The 23,865-nt window shown below is 41.0% G+C and overlaps 1 protein-coding gene across 1 annotated transcript; it reads right to left on the bottom strand.

The window, feature by feature from the left end:
• Window positions 1–833: 833 nt before the first annotated feature.
• LOC142152440 (G-protein coupled receptor 61-like) lies at window positions 834–3,032 on the bottom strand. Its single transcript, XM_075209090.1, has one exon. It carries the CDS (start codon window positions 2,778–2,780, stop codon window positions 1,344–1,346), a length of 1,437 nt encoding a protein of 478 aa, XP_075065191.1. The 5' UTR covers window positions 2,781–3,032; the 3' UTR covers window positions 834–1,343.
• Between the last annotated feature and the right edge of the window lie 20,833 nt (window positions 3,033–23,865).

Here is a 23,865-nt window from a genome sequence, read left to right as displayed (position 1 = left end):
GATTCAAAATATTTGCCCTGTCTCCAAGTGTATTGAGCTTCAGCAACATATTCGCTTAAGTGCTTTGAAGTGCGCATAGAAACAGAATCTCATGACATTCCTTATTCTTACATTGACTTTATGTATGCCTCTCCAGGGTACCAATTTCCATCTGTATATGACTTCCTATAACCTTCCCCCTCCCCCCACCAATCCCTAGTGGAGCACAGAAGTGTAAGCTACCATGACAAAAATCTCCAATCTCTCTTATTTGATCAATCCAAGTGTAGGCAAGGGCACAGAGAAGGGGTTTAAGGGAATCATCCCTTCAAACCATAAAGCCTATGTAAAACAGTAAGAAACCCTATTGCACTCTTATTTGCTAGTATTACATAACAAAATGCATGGCCTAATCTTTAGAAAGTAATGTAATGTTTAGACTTCTTTAGGACAGAACATCCAAAAGGCACATGGGGAATCCCAGCATAAAAAACCTACCATATATTATGTCTCCGTACTGATCAAACACAAAAGTGTTATATTAAACTTAACAGATCTTTCAAGGACATATTTCAAATAATAAAATCACGATTTAATGTGACTTAATACCACTCAGCAATTCATTAGTTTGAACACTTCATATGGGGAATTTTGTGTTAAAATTGGTTTGTACTATGTGTTTTTCTTTTTTTCCATTTCTTTCATGACAAATGTGAAACATAGAGTGAAGATTAAGAAGCTTGGAAGATACATTTCACTTAAATTTAAGTATTTATCTTTTTTAAGTCTTTCTCACAATTATTTGCACAATAATCCAGCTTATTTTGCAACATATAAACGCCTAACTACTTTCATTTTTTATTTATTTGGTCAAATATCGAGATACATTATATTGTGTTGCAGTTCTTTATTGCTATTTTGTGCTTGATATGTTTTTAGAGAACACAGAAGAGCATAACTGTCAATATGCGTTTCACAATGGAACAAAAGGTTGTTAGTATCATACATGTAAGACTTAGTAAATCCTTCGCATTGATGCATACTTTAAGTGTAATGATCATCAGGTTCTAAATATAAGAATATATAGAATAAAATGTATCCAGTAGCATTAGTGTGCGTAACATGAAAGTAGTACCAGTTCCTATATTTCTATAAAAAAGTGCTTGTGCCTTTGAAGTAAACAATTCAGATTCACACTCAAACCATTCTAATTTCAATATCACAAGTTTTTTTTGTTTTTTTGCTTACACCGAATTTACAAAAATGGAGCACTCATTTAAACAACTTTTTACAAGATGTACCTCATTTAGCCACATTATGATTTAACCCTCATTATTTTTTAAGAATCTGATTAAAATGTGTGTTCATTTTGTTGGAATTAGATTATTCCCCTTCCTAGAACACATCTGCATACTTTTAAACCCTTCTGTTGAATCATGTTCCAATAACTCTGGTGTTTCTTCCACAATTTGCCCTGGAATTCTAAAACTCAGTGTACTTTGATTAACAAGCAATCTAGAAGTTGAAGATGTAGGAAAGCTGTTTCTCCTCTCCACTACGCAACTGGTTCTTTGAAGGAACTGGAGGAAGTTTTCTTCTACTGACCCCTCATGACTGGAGAGGCCTAGCTGTTCATCCAAAGACTCTTTTAGAAAGCATTTTGGAATTCTTGCAAGCTCAGTTCGTATTTGCCTGTTGAGACAGCCATAAAAGAATGGATTTACAGTAAATGAGGTGTATGCAAGCCATTTAACTATGTTCTCCCACTTGCCTCCTGATGTTCTGTATGAGGTGTTTTCTAGAGCATTATGCACATGATAAACAAAATAAGGAAACCAGCACATAACAAACTGTCCACCAATAATCATGAGAGTAAAGGCTGCTTTTGCACCTCCTAATGTCCTGTCTGGTGAACCCCTGTGAGATCTGTTCCCTGGCATAATATTGGTCTGGCTGCCAGTAGAGTTGGACCTCTGACGAGGACTTGCTGCCCAGGACGGCATTGGTCCATGCTGCATAGCAGCTATTCTTGCCACTTTAAATACGTTGCAATACACTGTCAGTATGATGATAAGGGGCAGCACAAAATATACCAAGACAAAAAAAGTCACAAACACTTTTTTGTGGCCTCCTGCATTCCTCTGCAGTGAGCAGCGAGTGGCATTGACCAGGCTGACATTGTTAGACCCCGTGCTGTACACATGTGGCGTCAGGAACGGCACTGTTGATGTTAAGGATGCCTGAAACCATATGAAAATCAAAACTGAAATGGCAAGACCCAAGGTCATCTTGACTTCATATCTCATGGGATGGACTATATAGTAATAGCGTTCTATGTTGATGGCAGACACAGTGAGGATGGACGCACTGCTGAAGCAAACCTCCAAGGAGATGTAGGCTTGACAGAGGGACTCGCCAAACGCCACTCTTCCCGAGCTTGCCACAATCCCTAGCGGCATCACTGTAATGGCAGCTAATATATCTATAATGCACAGGTGGACCACGAACAGGAATTTCCGGAGTTTGGGCGTTTTAACAATCACTGCAGCTACTGCCACATTCCCAATCACGGCCACCAGATCGAGGAGAAGCATGAAGAACAGCCCGATGTACCGAGGGATGGTGTCTGCGGCGTCCAACGGAGAGAACGAGCCAGACGAGCAGTTGCTGCTGCTATTCAGACACGGGTTGTGCACAAACAGATCCTCCATCCCCGGCCCTGTTATCGCAGGAGATGGGGTAAATCCCCCGGTGGCAGCGATCCAATGCAGCAGAGATCTCCCTTTGCTAGCATCGGTCATCTTTACCTTACTCCCCCGCTGTCAGTCGCTGCAATAGCCAGCACAGCGGAGCATCTCTCACCTGAAGGTGGACCCTTCATAGCACGCATCCCCTCAGCATCCGGCTACCAATACCGTACCTGTAACGATCCAGTATCTCCAGCCCCACAGGCGTGTAAAGGGGTAGTGCTGGCTTCCTGCACTGGATCCAGCAGAGGAGGGGGCTGCCAGCATCCATCTAATCAGACTTGACGTCAGGTGACAGGGACTGAGCCAGGCTGTACTTACATTCTTCACATGGAATGTGTCCCTGGGGCTCCACAGCTTAATGCCAATTTCTAACAGGCCTTTCAGAACTCTTTTAAGGAAAGCAAAGTGTTCAATATCTTAACAGCATTTTTAATGGCCTTTACAGTCACCCTCATAATTTATTCGTCGGTAATAATTGAAAATATTGAACACATTCCCTATTCACGCGATATTACAAATTGAACAGTTTGTTTTTGGAAAATAATAATTTGGAAATGTATAGCAATTCAACAAATGTTTTATGAGATCATTTTCCTTATAACGAATACCTTAATATGCAGTACAGATAAATTGTTTCATTAGATATGTGGGGGAACTCAACTGTGATATCCACACATTTTTAATCATATCTCTCAATTGATAACAAGATTATTTGCTATGAATGAAGCTATTTATTTAACATTGTGTTTAACCATGAGGGGTGGACTAACAAATAAAATGTTTGCAGATATATTATCAATTGCAGACTATACCATGTTTTTTTCAAAAAGTATTGCACACCTCAATTAACCTATAGCTTTACAGGTATAATCTTAAATTAAGGGGTCTATTTATGACCACTGTGTGGTAGTCATCAATAGGTACTGCAGTGAATCACAGCAGTACATAAATAAGCACAGCTGCAGTTTACTATGCAGGCTGGTCTGGGAGCCTCAGTGTTTACCCCCCTCCTCAGCAAAGACTTTTTTCTGTTCACCGGCATCCTAATGCTGCCAGTGAATGGATCCTAATGCTGCCAGTGAATGGAGAAAGTGCTATGCGCATAGTGTTTTCTCCCAGGAGGGATCCAACAAAGTTGGAGAGGCTTCTGCTGGATCCTATTCTGAGATAGCGTTACTATTCTGTGAAAAGCTTAATAAATTAATGCTGCTGTTGCAAGCGCTGGTAATGAGGTTAATGCTGGAGAAATATATTATAATAAGATAAGAAATAAATAAGAAAAAGTGGCGAGAGAGACTTTGGCCGGAGTTCACACCGACATATTAGCACTTCAACACTTCTTAAATAGATCTCTTAATGTTTTTTAAGAATATGGCTTTGTACAGACAGAAAGTATTTTAAAGTTTCATTCAAGTTGTGAAATTAAACACAGTTTAATGCTGATAGACGAAAAGCTAATTATTATTATTATTATCTTTAAATTATAAGCGCCACAAAGGGTCCGCAGCGCCGTACATGACATACAGAAAACAGTGAGCCATGACACAACATGATACAGAAAGAACAAAGCAAAAACAAAAATATATACACAGATACAGGTAACATGGTAATGAAAATCAAATTATTACTGGGACAATGTGTGAAAGTGATGGTAGAAATCAGCGAGAAGTAGGCCGAAGCTTAAGAAAATAGGGCTAGGGAAGTAGGCCAAGAGGGACAGAGGTGATGGATAGTAATAGTAGAAGGAGCACACAAGGAAAGAGGCCCTGCTCCTGAGAGCCTACATCCTAATGGAAAGGGGGAGACACAAATAGGGTGGTACAAAGTTAATGAAATCAAATTAACCTGTGCACAAACACTTTCTGACAAGTGTTTTATTTACTTTACTTTTGATTTCTTTGCTTTGTTGAAAAGCTTTAATGTTCTGCAAAATACAATGAAGTTCTATGGGAATGCTTATTTAAGTACATGGTGCACAATGCAATAATTTCATTGCATCATCTAATTACTTGCTGGTTTCTTATTTCTTGTTCTTTTATGTAAATGCTTTGAGACACATTAATAAATGCGGCTCTGACGCTCTGTTAAAGCAAGGACATAGTTTAAGGTTTTGTCTACACATTAAATAGTCTGTGTGCAACTTATATTATTATTATTATTATTACTACTTTGGGAATATGATTTTTTTTAAAAGCAAAACAAAATAGTGAGCTTCTCCCTTAGGGGCCTATTTATGGTTGTCTTTTTTCATGAAAATCCCCCAAAACAGCTGTGTTCGGGGGACAGACGCACATTGAAGTAATGTGCACATTTGTTAACAGTGCATCGCAACAGATATCATAGATATCTGCTGCTTTGCATTTCTCTTCAAACTGCAGAGCAGTCCCCATAGATGTCTATGGGGAATGTTCTATTCCGCAGTATAACAAGTTCTGAAAATCAGAACTTGTTCAAGTTAACGTACACCAGCACAATCTGGCGGACATTACCGTATATGTAACTTTCAGCTCTGTTCCACAGAGCAGAGCTGAACAGAGCATGTGTAGAGGGATCAATGTGATCCATCCCTCTCACATTCTGCATTGCCTCCTGAGATATGTTTGTGCGCATGCCTTAGGTTTCCGAATGGCGCATGCGCACATGGATTTTCCAGACTGCTGCGGATCGCACAGCAGTCCTCGGGAGAGAAAACACAGTGAAAAGGTATCTTTGAACTTCACAGGGACAGCAGTTTTTGGTAACATGTGGTGGGTAATACATAGGGACCTTAACCCCTAATGATCAATGATATTTCTTGCCTTAAGGTCGAGATATATTTTGGCATATTTGTGCTATGTGCTGGTAAATGAAATATTCGTTAGTGTGGCTCAATAAATTTGATTTTGTTTTTTTAATAGCAGATAATGTATTCTTTTGGCAGCATTTAAAAAAAAAGCCATTTATTTTATAGGACTATATAGAGTAAATTAGCATATATTTTCCACCCAATTATTGTGCCCATCAAACATATATTTAAATATATTCTCCTATATCTCCTTTTATTTTGGTAGCTAACGTGCATTTTACTCTTGAGGGCATGTTTATTGTTATAACAGGAGCTGACATAATGGTGTCAGTCATAATCACAGCTAACAGGTTACAAGGTATTCTACTGAATACTGTGGAGCACTGATTATGCTTCCAGAAACTGCTAATAATGGTTCATAGCTAACTCTATCAATTTGTGATGTGTGTCTACAGTCAAAAGTGCATATTTGCCATTTCTAGCCTTTGTAAAAGCAGGACATCTAAAAATAGATCCCAGTGTTCCCTGCCATAAAAATACATGGGGCGGGCATTAACGGGTTAAATGCACATACTATATCCGTAAAAACATTTAGTTTTATGTTAAGGTTAGTAGATCAATTAAAATATCAGGAACACCTATACAAAATGCAGCACCGATTGCAGATTGTTTGAATTTAAACTATACTATTTCGTAGGACTAATTTTTTGACCAGGAAACTGCAGCTCTTTAAGTGGTGGTGCACTCTGTCAGCACATTATGGAAGTGAATGGGGAACCCTTTTTACCTGTCACACCATCAGGGGAGGGCTGGCAAATTTTAGCCTGGGGGGCAAGACTGAACTCAGCAGCCTATTAGGAACATTTTAAAGAAAAAATATGCAGGTGGCCCAGTGACCCAGCCCAAGGTAGCCCACTATGGGCCCGGTCCGGAGGACAGATGCCCCTCTGCCCCACAGCCCAGCCAGACCCTGCACACCATAGAGATTCCACTATCTAATCAGAAATTTGTGGTATTCTAAAGCACCTGTCTGACACTACCGTAAAATAACCATATTGTAGGTTTCTTTCATTTATCATCATCAGCATCATCAGCATTTATTTTTATAGCGCCAGCAAATTCCGTAGAACTTTACAATTGGGAACAAACATTAATAAGACACTACTGGGTAATACAGACAGAGAGGTAAGAGGGCCCTGCCCGCAAGCTTGCAATCTATAGGACAATGGGAGTTAGAAACACAAGGACATGTGCTACATCATATTGCACAATGGACCAGCTAGAATGCAAAGGTAAAGTATTGAGTGGGCTGTGTGTGTGGCAATGTTGGTCAGAGGGTTGTTGTCTGTTGTCTTGTGTTAGCTGTGTAGAGGGTGGTAATAGGGTAATCTAGGGAAATTAAGATGGTGGTTGAATATCATAAGCTTGTCTGAAGAGGTGGGTTTTCAGTGAACGCTTGACGGTTTGAAGACTAGAGGAAAGTCTTACTGTGCGAGGGAGGGAATTCCACAAAGTGGGTGCAGCCCGGAAAAAGTCCTGTAACCGGGAATGGGAGGATGTGATGAGAATGGAAGAGAGACGCAGATCTTGTGCAGAACGGAGGTGTCGAGTAGGGAGATATTTTGAGACAAGTGTGGAGATGTATTGCGGTGCAATTTTGTTGACAGCCTTGTATGTTACTAGAAGAATTTTATATTGGATTAGTTGAAATACAGGCAACCAATGTAGAGACTGACTGAGTGGCTCAACAGAGGAATAACGGTTTGCAAGGAAAATCAAGCCGCTGCATGCAAAATAGATTGTAGGGGTTCAAGTCTGACTTTGGGAAGACCAGTAAAGAGGGAATTGCAATAGTCGATGCGGGAGATGATGAGTGCATGAATTGAGGTTTTTGCAGTGTCTTGTGTGAGATATCTGCGTATTCTGGAAATGTTCTTTAGCTGTATGTAACAGGATTTAGATATAGAGTTGATGTGGGGAATAAATGACAGTTGTGAGTCAAGGATTACACCTAGGGAACGAGCTTGCAGGGTGGAATTTATGGTCATGTTATCAACAGAAATAGAAATGTCCGGCAGGAAACTTCCGTTTTTGGGTGGGAATATTATTAATTCAGTTTTTGAAAGATTGAGTTTGAGATGGCGAGAGGACATCCAAGATGAAATGGCAGAAAGATAGTAACAACACAGATGGTGAAATTTATGTTTCTGGTTAATCAGATCACCAGGTAAGTTTACTTTAGCTGAAATTGGGGGATTTTTTTTCATAAAGTGAGTAAAGTTATAACGGATATTATTATAGTCTACATTTTCTACCCACAACTGCAAATCAGCTACAGCTAGATCTCCTCTCTTTTCTCAGCCTCGAAGATTATACCTATACAAATGTCTCCACTTAGGCTGAGTTGAAGCTACAGTTTTTTCAGCCGATTATGTTGCCACTCAAACAATAAACGACCTTTCGGCCCTATATCGAATTAGTGTGTACACTGCAACGATGAACGATTATCGTTCCAAAGCACATCGTATCGTTTTATTTGATTTTTAAACCAGACTAAATATCTCATTCAACGATGGAACAATGTCATTCCAATTCTGCAGTGTGTATGCACTCATGGCCGGCAGTGTCCAAAGATCTCTATGGAGTGAGCAAAGTCCGAATCTTTTCAGCCCATGGTTATGACAGATGAAGAGCACAGATCTGAAGGTAAATCGTATAAAATGTGTTTAGTGTGTACATATGATGCTGATCAAGAATTTTTTTTGAAACAAATTGTTGGTAAAATCATCAAGGATATCACATCAGGAGAAATTGTATATAGTGTATACCCAGCCTAGCTCTCTTTTCTGATGTACTGGTTTTCGTTTTTGCAAAGTGTATCTTGATTATGGTTCTTTGACAGCTTCACTGTCTGCTTCCTACCTGCTACTATAGTACCTTCTACTTGGTAGTATATATAATAATTAGAACCACAGTCAATTTCTCTATAAACAGGCACTCATATCAAAATCAAACCACTGAAAATAAGAAATTAATGTATGTACATTAGTAATTAATAAGATACTGACTTCAGAAATGAGCTGCTGAGCACTTTTCCCTCTTAGGTGAGCAATCTGGAATTCTAGCATTAAAAGTTGAATTGTTAATGTGAAAGGTAATTCAATGGTATTTTTTAATTGAATTGTGCAGGTTAAATTGAATAAATAGACTTTTTCTTATATGGGCAGAATAGTAAGTTGTGTGAATATATATAACAAAGGCAGAGTTATTGAGTAGTTTAACCTTGGTTCTCAAGACAACAGATGTGTTATCTTTACTAAATGTTCTCCCAAGTGTTCTAGTATGTGAGAAATAGACAATACACAGGGCCTTTGTTCTCTATAAATCTGTTTGCTCTGTGGAGCAGTAAAGGGCAATCTTAATGCTTCAGCATACCAAGTCATTTTGGACAATGCTATGCTTCCAACTTTGTGGCAACAGTTTGGGGAAGGCCCTTTTCTATTCCAACATCACTGTGCCCCAGTGCACAAAGCAAGGACTACAAAGACATGGTTTGATAAGTTCAGTGTGGAAGAACTTAACTGGCCCGCACAGAACCCTGACCTCAATCCCATTGAACAGCTTTGGGATGAACTGGAATGGAGATTGCGAGACAGGTCTTCTCGTCCAACATCAGTGTCTGACCTCATAAATGCTCTACAGAATGAATGGGCACAAATTCTCACAGAAACACTCCAACATGTTGTGGAAAGCCTTCCAAGAAGAGTGGAAGCTGTTATCGCTGCAAAAGGGGGACCATCTCCATATTAAAGTATATGTATCTGAATACAATGTCATTACAGTCCCTGTTGATGTAATGGTCAAGCGTCCAAATACTTTTGTCCATATAGTGTACCTTGAGACAAGGTCAGAGATGTAAAGGGATAAGTGTTTGTAAGGGCTTTGTTAGTGAGAGTAAGGAGCTTGAACTGAATTCTGAAATGAATAGGGAGCCAATGAAGGGATTTACGCAAAGGACTAGCGGAAGAGGTACTGTGGGAGAACAATAATAAGGAAGGGACTTCAGTTTTTGGGCATACTTTTATCCACCATAGGGGTCATTTCCTGGGCAAGGTGGCGCATGCACTGATTCCAACTGTAACTACTGACACAGTGGGATCACAAACAGAATTATTAGAATTCTCATAGAGTCAGACTGTCAAGAACCACCAGGAAGTCTCTCAGCTGGTGGCAAAATCCAAAGTTAAAGGTATGAAGAGTGTCACTTTTAGAACCAAGGCAGGCAGGAAGGTCAATTTCAGACACAAATAGCACAAGCGGTATATTCTCAAAACAAGAATAAGCTTTATGCAAATGTCTGAGAAATGAGGGTAATGTGGAAGGCAGTTAAGCATTTTCATCTTCAATGGCAAGGGAAGCACATCTGAATAGTTTCAGATAACAATACAATGGAGGCCTTCATAAAATGCTAGGAAGGTACCAGAAGCAGAACCTTGATGGTGAAAGTAGCGCTTTGTATTGTCGCTCTTTGTGTTGCATGTGGCAGTCAAGCAGAACATAATAGTTGAGTATAGCAGTCAAAGACAAGTTCAACCAGGGGAGTGGGCTCTGCATCAGGAAGTGTTCTAGCTACTAAAAGAAAAATTTGGGCTTCTTGAAGTGGATATTATGGCAACAAAACAGAATACCAATCTGCCCTGGTTCTTCTGGTTCTTCTTTTGACACAAATATCCAGAGACCAAGCGAATAGACACTTTGACAGTTCTGTGGACATTTCGCCTAGACTATGTTTTACTTCGATTTCCACTCATTACTCAAATTCTAAAAAAGAGAAAGCAGGAGTAATAGCAATCCATTAACTTTGGCCATGTCGTTTGTGGTTTCCAGTAACCTGGGAGATGAACCAGAAACAACCATGACCTCTATCTTTTTGATCTCCCGCACCAAAGCTCAATTCTTCATTCAGACTTAGCACAACTAGCTTTAATAGCATGGAGAATGAGCAAGAGTAGATCAGAGATAAACGAGTCTTCAATAATCTGTTACAGAGTTTGGAAGAGTTTTATCATGTGGTGGGAGTCTACATCCATTCCAACTGCAGCAGCTATTCCAAAGATCTTTGACTTCAGGATAAATTCAGCAAAGGTCTTGAATTATCTAAAATCAAAGTAGAACTAACAGCACAGGGTTTTATAGATACCAAATTTGCTTCAGAAGCATTGATTATTCGATTCTTCCAAGCATTAAAAAAGGATTTGTACCTCTATTAGGTCCTTTGTGGCTCTGTGGGACCTCAATTTAGTTCGCAACACTCTGACCCTTTTGAACTTCTGCAACAGCCTTCTCTGAGATGGATAACACTAAGGGTGGTGTTCTTAGTGGCGGCTACCTCTGCCTTAGAGTTGGACAATTGCAAGCATTATGTTGAGTGAACCCTTTCTGAATATCTATGGAGATAAAGTGGTACTTGGAGCCAATCCAGCATTTCTGCAAAAATTAGAATCTACTTTCCACATTAATCAGGTGGTTGTACTGCTTTTCTTCTTCTAAACCTATTAATGAAAAGTAAAGGAAGCTGGGTTGCAACTTGGTGAGCGCAGTTTCCATATATTTATCCAGGACAGAAAGATTTAGAACCATGGAGCAACTTTTTTGTTATTTCAACAGGACTTAGAAAGGGTGTGTGCCCCTTCTAAACAAGCTATTTCCAGAATATTCAAAGAATTTACAGGAATACAAGAGGAACGGGCATAAAATTCCAGAGATACAGTCCACTCAACATGAGTGGTTGAAATATCTTGGGCAAGAAAGACTTAGTCTTCTTGCCCAGGCTTTGCAAAGCAACTAGATGGAAATCTATCTATACTTTTGCTAGTCACTATCATCTGCATAGCTTATCATCTATGGACTCTCAGATTGAAAGACATGTTCTTCACACAGCTACTGAATAAATTCTTTATTACGCAGCATACATGGCTGATCTATACTCTCTGCCCCTTCTACTGTTAGGGGTGCCATGCGGCAAAACCAAGACCAGTGGCTGGGGGACATCATGCCACCCTCTGCTCCCCTGCTTTTCTGGTTGGCTGGGCATAGATACAGGTGGTGGCCCTGGTGCTGGATCTTCAGCGCAAGAGGGTCCTGACACCACTTCCCATCATTTTAGATGTGGTGGTTGGGGGTTGAAGGCAGGCCCAGGAGGAGCGCTCTGCTTTCCCAGACGTTTTTCTGCCTCTTCTCTCCGCGGCACTCCGAGATCCGATTGGATCTGAGAGTAGCTCCCTTGTCTCTGCAGTTGGCATGTCTGAGTTTGAGGTATATCACTGTCCTAAAAGAGACATTTGAAAGGCTTCCCATTTGCTACCTGCCATAAATGGATACATGGTGCTAGTCCTTAACCATGGATCTGGGTCTCTCTTAAACTGAGGAGTTTAACCTACTCAAACACATTGATTTAAACAGCTCCTCTGAGCTATGTCACGGTAAAACAATAATTCACAAACACATATTTGCAGTTTTATGTCTATAAATTACCTTGTACATGACACTCCTCTCCTAGCAGGTGTCTTGGCAGTCCGTGATCTGGCTGCTGATGGGTCCGTTGGCTTGAGGGATGGGGCTGTATCGTTCTCCAGTGAGATGAGTCCGGTTTTTGCTTCTGGCTCGGAAGACAGTTATGTTCAGTTGAGTGGGGATGATGTACTTTCTGTCAGTGTTGTTTTGCCTGCTTTCTCTGATTGTCGCAGTTCTAGTGTGGATTCGTCTTGGTCAGGCACATGTCCTAGTAACCTGGTTAAGAATTTTATGCAAGCATTTTGTCATGAGGAAGGGCTCAGGCTCGTAGTGGCAAGCTCTGTCTACTCCCTCGCGCCACCGGAAAACTGGGCGCAAGATAGCCATTAGGCAGAAGTTGCAGGGACAAGTGCCCTTCTACGGCTGCAGCTCATTAAGTGGATTCCCCGGTTTATTTGGCCAGCCTGGGTCGCTGGTTAGACCACTAATCCAACAAGGTGGACGCTAAATTTTTTCAGTTGAGGTTTTCTTTATGGTTTTTACCGGCAGGTCACCGGGTTTGTTCAGACCTAGCCAGTTCTGAAATCTGCATTTTTGCTACCTAAAGTGCTTTCCAAGAAGGTTAGCAGGGAGGGTGCTTTAGAGAGCATATACAGCCCTTGGACCGATGATGAGCACTGCTCTGCAGTGGTAATGCTGAGAAGCGCTGAGCTGCACAGGTAATGCTGAGAAGCGCTGAGCTGCACAGGTAATGCTGAGAAGCGATGAGCTGCACAGATAATGCTGAGAAGTGATGAGCTGCACCGGTAAATGCTGAGAAGCGATGAGCTGCACAGATAATGCTGAGACGCACAGGTACAGCTTGGAAGCGATGAGCTGCTCCAATAACGCTGCACAGGTGTTTGCTGAGAAGCGGTGAGCTGCACAGGTATTTGTCACACGCCGGTCCCATAGCTAGGTGCCGGCGCTGTGACTTTCCCTTTAAGAACCATGATTGTGCTTGCTTCTGCTTCAGAGACATTACTTTCACACAGTTGTTCCTTGCTACCTTGATCTGGACCTCCTCCCGAATCTCATTGGTCCTGGAGCACTATTTTAACCTCCCATGATTATGGACTCATTGCCTGTTCTTCGTGTTACTCACGCTGCATTGGGATCTGGCTGTATACCTTGATCTTCCGTTTGTCCGTTACCTGCTCGCTGGGCTATACTTGCTGCCAAAGTTACCTGTCATCTTGGAGTCCTGGTCGGCTCAGCTGAAACTCCTCTCCGCTGTTCATCTGCAAGCTGACTGCTATCTTGAGTTGTTTGCTACACCTGTGCCTAATCTGTTGGCTCAAGTTTACCTCTATCTGGCTGGCTATATCGCTACATATCGCTGATAGAGCTACTACCAAGTTACCTGTCACCTGTAGTTCCATGTCTACGGTTTATCTTCACTCTGCTGTTAACCTGTTTGTTGGACTGTTATTGTAAACTGCTTGCTGTGTCTGTGGCTATTACTTCAGCTCAAGTTGCGTACCTCTGTTCAGCTGCCTCATACTACAGTGAACTTACCTTTGCATCTAAGACTGGAATACCTGTTACCTGTAGTTCCACACACGGTTCAGATACTCCTCACTTTGCTGCTACTTCTAGGCAACATTCTGCTGCATGTTTCTGTGTTCATCCAAGTCCTTGGATGTTGTTTAACGCTTACTGCCCTGCTAGATAAGAATCACCGCGATACCAGTAACCACCTGCTATGTTGAATCATCCTTATTATCGGATCAGCCAAGTTCTATATACTACTCTGTTTGGACTTTAGCTGTACCAGTGATTCACATTCATCTGCTGTGTGTTTCTCTATTGGATCCAAGTGTTCTTATTCATCACCTCTGTGGTGAACTGTTGTATTATTCACCTCATGCTGTTGCCAAGGGTTACCAACTATGAAGTAGCATATGTGATTTGTCTCTGCAATCTGACCAACTGCCGTGTGTTCATCTCTGCCGATATATATATATATATTTTCTCATCCCTGTTGTACCATCAGTCAATACACTACTTTGCAGCATTACTATCATCTCCTGTGTTATTATTATTCAGTGATGCTTATGAGCTGTGAACTTTTAAACCTGTGAATATCATTGTGTTCTACCTCCACCATCCTCTACTAATACTAGTCTGGGAGACCGCTACCTGCGGAATAGGAGCGGCGGAGACCATATTCCCTTGCGGGGATCCCTGGTGAAAACCTCCTATCCGTTAGACTCCGCACTCCTGGGCAAAGTTCCCTATAGTAGAGGCCAGGGATCTACTAAAATCGTTCAGAGCCGTGACAGTATTGCTGGGAAGCGATGAGCTGCACCGATAAATGCTGAGAAGCGGTGAACTGCACAGGTATTGCTGGGAAGCGATGAGCTGCACCGGTAAATGCTGAGAAGCGGTGAGCTGCACAGGTAATGCTGAGAAGCGGTGAGCTGCACAGGTAATGCTGAGAAGCGGTGAGCTGCACAGGTATTGCTGAGAAGCGGTGAGCTGCACAGGTAATGCTGAGAAGCGATGAGCTGCACTGGTAATGCTGAGAAGTGATGAGCTGCACAGGTGTTTGCTGAGAAGCGGTGAGCTGCATCATTCATAATGTCAGGAACCATGGGAGTAGCTGAACAGGAGTCAGTGGAAATGGTCCCTATCAGGTAGAGAGATCTGATGATCTGACGCCCCATTAAATGGAGGAGGGCCCTTATAAAGGGGACTGGCTGCAGATGATCCAATCACCGCTGAGCAGAGGTTTGAAGGTTTCCGGGGTAGCACATCATCATCATCATCATCATTTATTTATATATACGCAGACCACTAGGCAAAATGGCGTCCGATGAGAGGAATGCCAGGCTGAACAGCAGATAGCAGTAACCAAGGGAAACCAATGAACACAATCAACCACATCGTACTAAGTGGTGCGATGCATGAAATTCCAGTTGATCCAGCTCATGTCATTTACGCCGGGTGCATCAGTTAATGACGCTATACCTGAGTATGCCTTGGAGATGGTTAAAGGTTTTAGTAAAGGGGTTTTGCTGGCTACGGTGGATATCGAGTTGACTTTTCATCTTCTTCTACTGCACCCAGAGTCGTTTCCATCCATGGGTTTAAAGTTAGACAATGGGTTCTATGTGGACTACACCATTGGTTGTGCCATTTCCTGCTCATTTTTCTAAAGCTTCAGTTCTTTCCTGCATTGGTGTGTTGAAGCAGGGAAAGGTCACCCTGTTATAACCCATTACTTGGATGATGTCCTTGTGGTGGGGACAGATCATTCCACAGCCTATTCGGACACCTTGTTTTCTGTTATTTTGTCTTTCTGTTTGCTGTTGATTCCCGTTGCCTGCAATAAGACACAGTATCTCATTACTCGTCTGTCATATTTAGGCATTTAAATCAACATGGGTTTGAAACTCTGTCGGTTTGCCTGCTGATAAGGTCATAAAACTGCACACAATGTTTGCTGACGTTCAGGGTTCCTGAAACGTGTTTTTGAAAAAGACAATATATTTTGGGCCTTTCAATTTGGGCTCCCGGGTGATCCCTATGGGTAAGTTCGAAAGGGTGACCACGTGTTTCACCAGGACTTACTGCCGTATTCCTCTTCCAAAGGAGATCAAGGAGGATTATCTGGGAAGTGTTTCTCTGGGATTTTAATAGGTCTACTGGGTCCAGTAGAGAGTTATAGCTGTTCACAGAGGCAGCTGGGGCGGTCAGGTTCTGTGCCTATTTTGCCAGTGATTGGGTTAGTTCCAGTTGGACTGCTAACTTTGTTTTGTTTGAAAGTTTTCTTATTGTAAGTGGCGGTTGAATTGTGGGCACCTCAAGGTTTCAAGGCAAGAAAACTGTCTTCTGGTGTGATAACATGGGCATTGTGCAGGCCATTAATAAGCAGAGTGCATCTTCCCCCAGGGTAGGCTGGGCTGGGGGACAGGGGGACATCTGCCCCTCGGACCAGTCACATAGTAAGCTACCTTGGCCTGGGTCACAGCGCCACCTGCATTTTTGTTCCATTAAAATATTTCCTTACGGGATTATTAATATCTCCCTTTTATATTATTATAAAAGATTGCATTTTTTCTTTTAGAATAGTTCAGAGGTAATTTAATAGTACTCTAAAGATGGTTGAAATAGCACCAATAATAATAGGAATACAATTCTGGACATCTATTCCATATGCATGGGTAGTTAGATTGTAAAGGAACTTGCCAATAGCATCCCACATTATATGTAAACTGTATGAATTTATTAATGAAGTTAAAGGTATTGCACGTGTTTTATACCTTTGTATAGTTGTGTGTTAGAATAGAACATGGATGTAATATAATATTTAGGTGTTGTGCATCTGTATTGTATTTAATGAAATTTTAATAACTTGTCCATGAGCTATATTTATCTATACACTGGTATGATAGAACACTTGTATGGACGAGTTGAGCCCTTCCGAGCACAATCGTGCCAGTATATCTATTAGTCTGACTAGTTTAATATGTTTCTATAATGTTTCCCATTACGCACAAGTTGATCAATATTCATTCATCCGATTGGTTTATTACAAACCGTACAAGCTACCAAGTGAATTTTATAAATTTCATTCATTTTATTGATCAAATCTAATCGGGTGATAGAGCAATGGAGAAAGGTTTCCGTTATTAGTATGGTTATTTGGTAGGTAGACTGTCTTTTTCAAAAAAAATTAAATTAATTTTTATTCAGATTTGATATTTTTTTAAATCGGGAATGTAATATAGTGCATTATAAGTGATTATCACAGTATTTCACTTTTAATGCACTATGTGTGTTGCCCCCTGTCTTTTGTATTTTATCTATTAGGTGCGACACTTGCAGACAGGTGTTGAATGATCTGGGAGCTGCCTCTTGTAATTTAAGTATCAATTTACTGATTTTCACTTATTCATTCACACTTCTGAAGCACTTTATGTAATATATTTATTTACAAAGTAGGTGACTAGTAATTGCTATGAATTTCAGTTATATAAACATGTAGAAGGTTAGTACCTCTCCACTTACTCTGAAGAAACTACTTATAGTGTAGTGAAATGTGTAAGGACACTATAGCTTAATAAGACATATATTAACTGATCCTCTGCACAACTATCGATGTATTGTATTGCTGTATTATTTGTAGTGTGAATAGCACTATAAAAACTATTTTGGCTCTTAAACCTATTTTTCTGGAGATTGAATGGGAAATGGACTCAATAGAACTGTGATAACTATATAGAAGTGCCGAGCACCCCATTGAACCAGGATAGACAAGTGGAGGATAAAAATCTGTGAAGCCGCAGGATTAGTGGCTTCTACTCCTAATAAGTGGGTTTGATCTATGTGAATATTCTTAAAAAGTCCTTCCCTTCATCTAATGGAGTTTAAGCTAACGGAATGATTTGCTGCATTTTTGGGGACATTAGTTTTTATTTGCTATGTTTTGTACCATAACAAAGCAATTAATCATGACTGAATAATCAGTGCTGGCTAGCAAATTGTATATGAACTCATTATATATGTATATATGTTGATATGAAATACCTGCCTGTATTAATTAATTCATGGGTTATATAGTAATTTTTAGCATTTTGATATTTAATTCTGTTGTTTGATTCTTTCAAATGCTTTCTCTGTAATGAGAGAAACTAAGAGCGCCACGGTCTTATGGGTGGTAATGGTGAGAATGAGGTTATTTACATGTCTACTGCTACGTGTCCTCTGCCTGTGTCTCAAAAGTATGAAACTGACTTCATCATTATGGACTAATTGGGGCAAAACTGAGTTGCATTAACTGATATAGACCTGTAGTGGCAGGTTAATAGAGTTGTCGCCCTCTTTTTGGATTACTATGATTACTATGAAGCTAAAGAGAAGTTCCAACCCTTGGATAGGAAGTATGTAGAAATAAAGTAAATAACCCCTAGGTGCAAAGGAGAGGATGGAAAATACGCGGGTGAAACAAGTGTATTGAACAGATATACACTGGTAGTAGAATGTGTATACAAAGAATCAAGTATGCAATAGATATTGCTCAGGTGGACAAATCAACAAGTATAAACAGAGTATATGAATATACAGACAAACAATGTCCAATAAATATGAGTTGCCAGAATAAGTTCCAGGGTATACAGAAATGTAAATGTGCAATCAATATTGCTCAAGGAGACAGATGATAGCAAGTATAAACAAAGTGTATGAATATACAAGCAAAGTCAATGATATGGCAATACGGTGAAGACAAAATGTTTCGGCCAGGTTGTGATGTACCTCTGGAAACTATATATGGAGACAATGTCCAGTAAATAAGGGTTACCCGAATAAAGGCACCAAGTTCCATGATATAAATAACCAAACCAATGTGGAATCCGATATTGCTAAACTATATTAGTCCATGGATCCTTAATTTCTATATAGATAACGGAATACGTGATGTCACATAGAATATGGCAACTCATATTTATTGGACATTGTTTGCCTGTATATTCATATACTCTGTTTATACTTTGATTTGTCCACCCGAGCAATATTTATTGCATACTTCATTCTCTGTATACACATTCTACTACCATTGTATATCTGTTCAATACACTTGTTTCACCCGCATATTTGTCCGTCCTCTCCTTTGCCCTAGGGGTTATTTACTTTATGTCTATATAATACTGTTTAAGTTTGTATAAACTGCACCATTTTTTATAATAGAAAAAGAATTTATAAAAAAAAATCTTCTACTAACATACAAGGTCATCAACAAAATTGTACTGAAATACATCTCCTCACTTGTCTCAAAGTATCTCCCAACTAGACACCTACGTTCTGCACCAGATCTGCATCTCTCTTCCACTCTCATCACATCCTCCCATTCCCGGTTACAGGACTTATTTCGGGCTACACCCACTTTGTGAAATTCCCTCCCTCGCACAATAAGCCTTTCCTCTAGTCTTCAAACCTTCAAGCGTTCTCTGAAAACCCACCTCTTCAGACAAGCTTATGATATTCCTCAACCACCATCTTAATCTCCCTAAGTTACCCTATTGCCATCCTCTACACAACTAACACAAGACAACAATCCTCTGACCAACATTGCTGTGTGACTGATCACACAGCCCACTCAATACTTTTTATCTTTGCATTCTAGCTGGACCAATGTGCAATATGATGTAGCACGTGCCCTTGTGTATCAAACTGCCATTGTCCCATAGATTGTCCCATATATTGTAATCTTGTAAGCAGGGCCCTCTTACCTCTCTGTGTGTATGAATTACCCAGTATTGTTTTATTAATGTTTGTTCCCAATTGTAAAACCCTATGCTATAAATAAATGTTGATGATGATGATAATGATGATTTCATATTTTTAATGGTATGCACTACATCTTATTCCTTGATCTCTGTATCTAATTTGTCCAACTCTTCAAGGGACATTGGGGGTAGTTTGCTTTGTGACAAAAACCCGCTGGGCTATCTCCCTAGCTAGGGGATCAGGACAGTATTTTGTGCTGCATTATATTTTTATAGATGTCAAGACATTCCCCAGTGATTAATTTGGGGTCACAAGCTGTTATATTTGAAAGACATTTTATGGCCAAAATGTTAATCTGTGACAGTTTTGCCCTCACCCTGAAATCCAGTATTCTGTCCACCTTGTCACCTTTTTTCATAAAAAGTTAGGGCGAGTCACTTAAAGGCATTTTCTGTGTAGGTGGTCAGTAAAAGGTTTAGTTGCCACTTTTAACTTGGTGTAATTCTCCATGGACCCAGAGTTTTTGTGGTTTACATCTTGATTTTTTCAAAGAGGTCAACAAATTTCCTGTGCTCTTACTTTTTTAGCATATGAAAGCTCAATCAAGTTACAACAGATTACCATAGTAATCCCAGAGTATCTGCCAGGTCCTGTGCTAGTATGGTTCCTGACTTACACAGTTGTGCGAGTATAATATGCCCTGAAAATCACTTGACTAAATCAGGCGCAAAGGATCACAAGAATAAATAAATAAAAAATAAATAATGAAAAATAAAAATGAATAAATTTTAATTTTTTTTATAATAATCCACAAGTAAAATATATATATATATATATATATATATATATATATATATATATATATAAAAATATATAAAGATGGAATCAATATAATAAAGGGTAAGGCTGCTAACAACTACAGGAGCTGCCCACCCCTAGAGCCAAACAAGAACACAAAAACAGAAAAATTTAAAGATCTCTTAAACCCTTGTAAAAAGTGTGGATCATGCACAAATGGCAGACTGAACATGGACACAAGCTGTGTTGTATCAACATAAATTTAATAGTACACAATAATTCCAAAGAATCACATAAATGCCTATTGCACAATGGCTAATAACATATATATATATATATATATATATATATATATATATATATATATATATTGTAACAAAAGGTAGGCATTTAGCTGGCAATAGGCAGAGAAAGCAGGGAAGTAGAGTAAAACATTGGCACAGTTATGTACCTAGGTGGAGATTAAACCAGGTAAAAACATATGTGTAGTTTAAAATTGGTTTACTTACATGATTTAAAAGCTGCGTCCTCTCAGCAAACAGACAGGGTGGGTCTGATAGTCTAAACAGAGCCAGGGATGGGCGTTTCCTTTTCAAAGAGAAGGTGGGTGTGTCACCTGTCCATCAAGCTAGGCCTGTGGGAGGAGTGTCAGGTATAAAACCCTGCTTGTTTCATTGTTCAGGGAGATCAACGCTGGGCTAGCTGGCTGATCTGGACAGAGAGCTGGACTATGTATAGTAAGCATTGAGGGTCTCCATAATTGCTGTGCAAGTATACAGTGTCAAAACATTATTACCATCCTGACAATAAAGAACCATAAAAAGGAAGAAGTTGTACGCATGTGCTTCTGCAGTAGTGGGCTCTTACCACAATATATATATATATATATATATATTTATTTATTGTGACATAAGAGTGTTTTTGGCTGTAGGGAAAGCCAGTATAAGGGTCCCCTGTGGTTAAGAAAGGACAGCTAGAGGCGGGCTCCATTCATAATTCATAAGGCCCATTTCGGGTCCTCTAACGTGCCAGCAAGTTGCTGGCCAATCCGAACAAACTTGCATCTGTAAGCAGGGCCTGATTAAGGGTTCTGGCTGCCCTAGGCTTATACGGCCACAGCGCGACCACCCCCCCCCCACCTGAATATATAGGGGCATAGGAACACTCCTGAATATGAACGTTCAGGTGTAATCTCTAGCATTCAAATTTAGACAGAGTGTGCCATTGTCTCTTACCTGTTCTTGCTCTTCTCTCTTGCAGCTTTGTTATCCGCTTGCTGGCTTCTGGAAAGTTGGCGTCCTGTTTTGACAATGCAAAAATTTATTATAATGCAAAATGTTAACAAACCCTGAATGATTAGGCCCTTTAGTTAACACAAAACACTCCATTATGGCCAACTAAAAGTACCCCATTATACAGGCATATATAAGCAATATCTGAAAATTTGTGGTCCATCAAATACAAACCTCTACCAGCCCCATCTCCCTAATATTTAGTATTCTAGTGATTGCTGAGACCACAGAGAGCATCCATGTGACCACCACACAATCATGAGATTATGCCCCCAAAGCTGCTCTATTTTTTAAATACCCCCTGCAGCCATTTTCCTTAACCCCCCCTGCAGCCATTTTCCATAACCACCGCTGCAGCCATTTTTTAACCACCCCTGCAGCCATTTTCCTTACCTCCCACCCTGTAGCTATCCCCCCTGCAGCCATTTTCCTTACCTCCACTCTGTAGCTATTTCCCCCCCTGTCACATCAAAACCCCCCAGTCACATATATCAGCCCCCCTCCTCTGCCCTCCTTCACACATATCAACCTCCTCTCTTCCTCTCTATAGATTTACATGGCAGCCCCCCCACCCTATAGATTTGTATGACAGCTCCCCTTACTCACCCTATAGATTTGTATGACAGCCCCCCTCTTCCACCCTATAGATTTGTATGGCAGCCCCCCTCTCCCTCCGTATAGATTTGTATGGCAGTCCTCCCTCTCCCTCCCTATAGATTTGTATGGCAGTCCCCCCTCTCCCTCCCTATAAATTTGTATGGCAGTCCCCCCCCGTCTCCATCCTTATAGATTTGTATGGCAGATACCCCCCTCTCCCTCCCTATAGATATGCATGGCAGCCCCCCCTTCTCCCTTCCTATAGATATACATGGCAGTCCCCCCTCTCCCTCCATATAGATATGCATGGTAGTCCCCCCCTTCTCCCTCCCTATAGATATGCATGGCAGTCCCCCCTTCACTTTCCTGTAGTTGTGCTGGCCAGCGTCGCCCCTCAGCTCCTCAGATCAGCAGACAGGAAGTGAAGACTACCTGCTTCCTGTCTGTTGCACAGCAGCAGGCAGCCTAGCGATTGGCTGCCTGTTGCTGGCCACTGACCACCAACGACTTTGATCGTCGCCACCTTCACGCCGGCTTCCTGTCACTGCAGCATCACTGATAATGTCACCATGCTGTCAGTGCAGAAGAGCCAACACTGCGGGGAGCTGAGAACAGACCTTAAGTAAGTGAGGGGGAGGGGATCTGTCAGCTCCATTAGTTGTTCTCTTCCTAAACACTGGTCTGTTATATCACATGCTGTGTGTTAGCAGCTCTCTGCTTCCAGGACTGCCCCTCCCAGCATCCCCAGCTCCTCCTGACAGCCCTGCGTTCCACCAACACTCTCACCTCTGCTCCTGATAACTATGACTCCAGTGCCCCTCCCAACTCTCGATACAGTACAGAGTCCCCATCATTGACCTTTCCTTGCCCTGCATATCAGTTCCCTCTGTTTCTATCCAGATATGTTTCCCTTCCTTCTGATCCTTGACACCTGTCAATTCTGACTCCTGGACCCCCGAAATACAGCTGTAACCTCTGCACCCTCTCCATCACAGGAATGCTCTCTGTATAGTATGGCGGTCACTGGAATGCTCTCTGTATGGTATGGAGTTCACAGGAATGCTCTCTGTATGGTATGGAGGTCACAGGAATGCTCTCTGTATAGTATGGTGGTCATAGGAATGCTCTCTGTATAGTATGGTGGTCATAGGAATGCTCTCTGTATAGTATGGTGGTCATAGGAATGCTCTTTGTATAGTATGGTGGTCACAGGAATGCTCTCAGTATAGTATGGAGGTCACAGGAATGCTCTCTGTATAGTATGGAGGTCACAGGAATGCTCTCTGTATAGTATGGAGGTCACAGGAATGCTCTCTGTATGGTATGGCGGTCACAGGAGTGCTCTCTGTATAGTATGGAGGTCACAGGAATGCTCTCTGTATGGTATGGAGGTCACAGGAATGCTCTCTGTATGGTATGGCGGTCACAGGAATGCTCTCTGTATAGTATGGAGGTCACAGGAATGCTCTCTGTATAGTATGGCGGTCACAGGAATGCTCTCTGTATAGTATGGAGGTCACAGGAATGCTCTCTGTATGGTATGGAGGTCACAGGAATGCTCTCCGTATAGTATGGCGGTCATAGGAATGCTCTCCATATAGTATGGTGATCACAGGAATGCTCTCTGTAAAGTATGGAGGTCACAGGAATGCTCTCTGTATAGTATGGCGGTTACAGGAATGCTCTCTGTATAGTATGGCGGTTACAGGAATGCTCTCTGTATAGTATGGAGGTCACAGGAATGCTCTCAGTATAGTATGGCGGTCATAGGAATGCTCTCCATATAGTATGGTGGTCACAGGAATGTTCTCTGTAAAGTATGGAGGTCACAGGAATGCTCTCTGTATTGTATGGCGGACACTAGGAGGCTCTTTATATT

The sequence above is a fragment of the Mixophyes fleayi genome, chromosome 4 (assembly GCF_038048845.1).
Source record: "Mixophyes fleayi isolate aMixFle1 chromosome 4, aMixFle1.hap1, whole genome shotgun sequence".
Lineage (NCBI taxonomy): Eukaryota > Metazoa > Chordata > Amphibia > Anura > Limnodynastidae > Mixophyes > Mixophyes fleayi.
Note: the sequence above shows the minus strand (reverse complement) of the source record. Positions and strands in the feature narration are given on the sequence as shown.